General features: G+C 46.9%; 1 protein-coding gene across 1 annotated transcript; it reads left to right on the forward strand.

Moving 5' to 3' along the window:
* The first annotated feature begins 517 nt into the window (after positions 1-517).
* LOC5572034 (forkhead box protein D3) lies at positions 518-1,999 on the forward strand. The gene has a single exon (XM_001660092.2). The coding sequence runs from the start codon at positions 795-797 to the stop codon at positions 1,773-1,775; it is 981 nt and encodes a 326-aa protein (XP_001660142.1). The 5' UTR covers positions 518-794; the 3' UTR covers positions 1,776-1,999.
* Positions 2,000-2,513: the final 514 nt, after the last annotated feature.

A 2,513-nucleotide genomic window follows, 5' to 3' on the forward strand; every position in this document is an offset into this window, starting at 1 on the left:
AAAAAAAAACTCAAATTCGAACCACGCAGCATCATAGCAGTCGACTTCGGTTGTTGTTTGTGGCTTGTCTGCTGCCAGCCTGCTTCATCCCTCGCCTACTAGTTGTTCGCTTGCTTGACTTGGAAGCTTGCTTGTTGTGTATATAAAACACAAAACAAGCAGAGAGTACAGATCGCAAAACATAAATCATGCTCGTTGTTTGACTGCCTTCCCTTGTCCCAATCACCAAATTCCTCTCCACCATCGTCCTCTTCTTACTCCATTCTCTCTACTTTGGTCTTCGGCGTTCCGCCGTTGCGTTGATTGGCTGCCTCGTCCAATCGGTGCATCGTGTTTTCGTCCGAGGGGGAGTGGCCTACTGCCAGTCGACGAGCTCCGATTGGTGCACGGCTTGTTTGCGCAAATATTTATATAAATCTTTTACCCCCCGCAGACGCGGGGGTTTTCTGACCGTTGTTTGGCATGTTTACTGCGAGTAGACGGGCTTACAACTCGGTCTTCTGCAGTCAGTAGCTGTTTGAATTTCTCCCGACCAGAAGTGCGCGCTTGGCCGATGCTCGATCACTCGCTTTTGCTGTGTGTGTTTGCTGCTGAATCACAGAATCGTTCGGTGCGAAGAAGCCAAAAGAGTTTTTTTAATTACTCAACTGTAGAAGCACGCGCGCGTCGGTATTCAAGCCTGCTGTGATCCGCGCGTTCTCGACTATCAGCGTGACTGTGGAGAAGCTTGATTTTTAATTTGAAGATTACCAAAGTAAACCGTGACAGTGGAGGAAAACAGAAGATTCAGAACGATGTTGAACTGTGCTGATTTAGTGCAATTTGATCAATACAGCTTACAGCTGTATAACTATGCTATGGTGGAGCGTTTTCGAACAAATCAGTTTTTCAACTATGGGAATATAGTGACGGATCCGAGAACGCTCTCAAGGTTCTTTAAACCCTCAGTGTATGTGAATAACCCAGCAGATGTTGGACCCAGTGCTCTGCTAGCCGACGCCAGCAAACTTTCTTCAGCGCCAAAGCCACAATACAGCTATATTGGACTGATTGCGATAGCGATCCTCACCTCGCCGGAGAAGAAACTCGTGCTATCCGACATTTATCAGCACATTCTGGACAACTACAGTTACTTCCGCAGCCGCGGTCCAGGATGGCGAAACTCAATCCGACACAATCTATCTCTGAACGATTGTTTCATCAAAGCTGGACGTTCGGCTCACGGCAAAGGTCACTACTGGGCCGTCCATCCGGCAAACGTGGATGACTTCATGAAAGGGGACTTCCGACGGAGAAAAGCTCAACGCAAGGTCCGTCGCCACATGGGCCTCACTTCGGACGACGACATCTTCGATAACAGCTCTCCAAGGCAGTTCTTCCCGGCGATTCCTGCTTCACCCATCATGAACCCTGCCGCATACATGCCAACGGCGACTGAACCCCTAAGCCGAGCGGCTGTGGCTGCAGCGGCAGCTTGCAACTACCCGACCACCATGGAACAGCAGCATGCAATCATCAAAGGCGCCATGGAGAGTTTCTCCCGGAAGCGACAATTCGACGTAGAATCCCTCCTAAAACCGGACGACGCCAACTCTTCATCCAGCCTGCAAGAACCCCCAGAGAAGAAAAGCAGGCATCTACATACGCCAACTTCGATGCCGGAAGGTCCAGCACTCGTACTGCCACCGCTAGGTCATCACCCGCATCCGTTGGCCGCGTTCGGAAGCCTAGCAGTGGCCGGCCTGGGACCTAAGATACTACCGAAGCCGACCTAGACGAGCGAGGTTTCGCGGAAGCAGCGACAGTTTTCTAGTTGTCTAAGTAATAGGCGTACACTATCATAGAGCGTAGGTATAAGAATCCTATATTTGATCGGTTCTTAGTAATGAAGTCGAAGTGAATCGTTGACTGTATAATTGTAACTGTGACTAAAAATTTTCCAATTGTTTAATCAAGAATGAAATAAGAAAGAGCACTCAATGTGCACAACTAAGTGGAATTGGTTGGCGTTGTTTGAATTTGTGGATTGATATAATCACAGGCGGCCTAACTTCAAAGCATTGGAATGCTCTCAAACTGTTTGCAACGCGTATTTGGTAATATATGCATTCATTAGATACTACGACTGGAATTTGAAGTGTTGTATTATACCAATGTATCCAATAAGCACGCGCAGTCATATATTTCACCAAAATGTGCATATAATGCTAGTTTAGAACTATTGATCGACTTATGAGCCCTTAGGGCGATTCAAAATTGAATGCGAATGACACCTTTGGCAAAGAAACCTCTCAATGAATAACTGTGGAAGCTGCGAAGCAGGCAATGTCCCAGTAAAGACGTAATGCCAAGAAGTAGAAAAAGTGAAATTTTAGGCGGTCTTGCATCCCTTTGCATTTGTTTTTAGTTTTGTCTATGGTAGAAAGGCATAGCGCTATAAATCGATGATATAGTGTTAGTGCAGGGCTGATTAGGGCGGTTCAAAATTCAAAAAAGTTTGAAAATCCAAGCTC

The sequence above is a fragment of the Aedes aegypti genome, unplaced genomic scaffold, assembly GCF_002204515.2.
Source record: "Aedes aegypti strain LVP_AGWG unplaced genomic scaffold, AaegL5.0 Primary Assembly AGWG_AaegL5_hic_scaff_1476_PBJ_arrow, whole genome shotgun sequence".
Taxonomy (NCBI): Eukaryota; Metazoa; Arthropoda; class Insecta; order Diptera; family Culicidae; genus Aedes; species Aedes aegypti.

What these genes read in the sequence shown, in the direction of transcription:
- LOC5572034 (XM_001660092.2), top strand. Translation starts at nt 795, where the DNA reads ATGTTGAACTGTGCTGATTTAGTGCAATTTGATCAATACAGCTTACAG.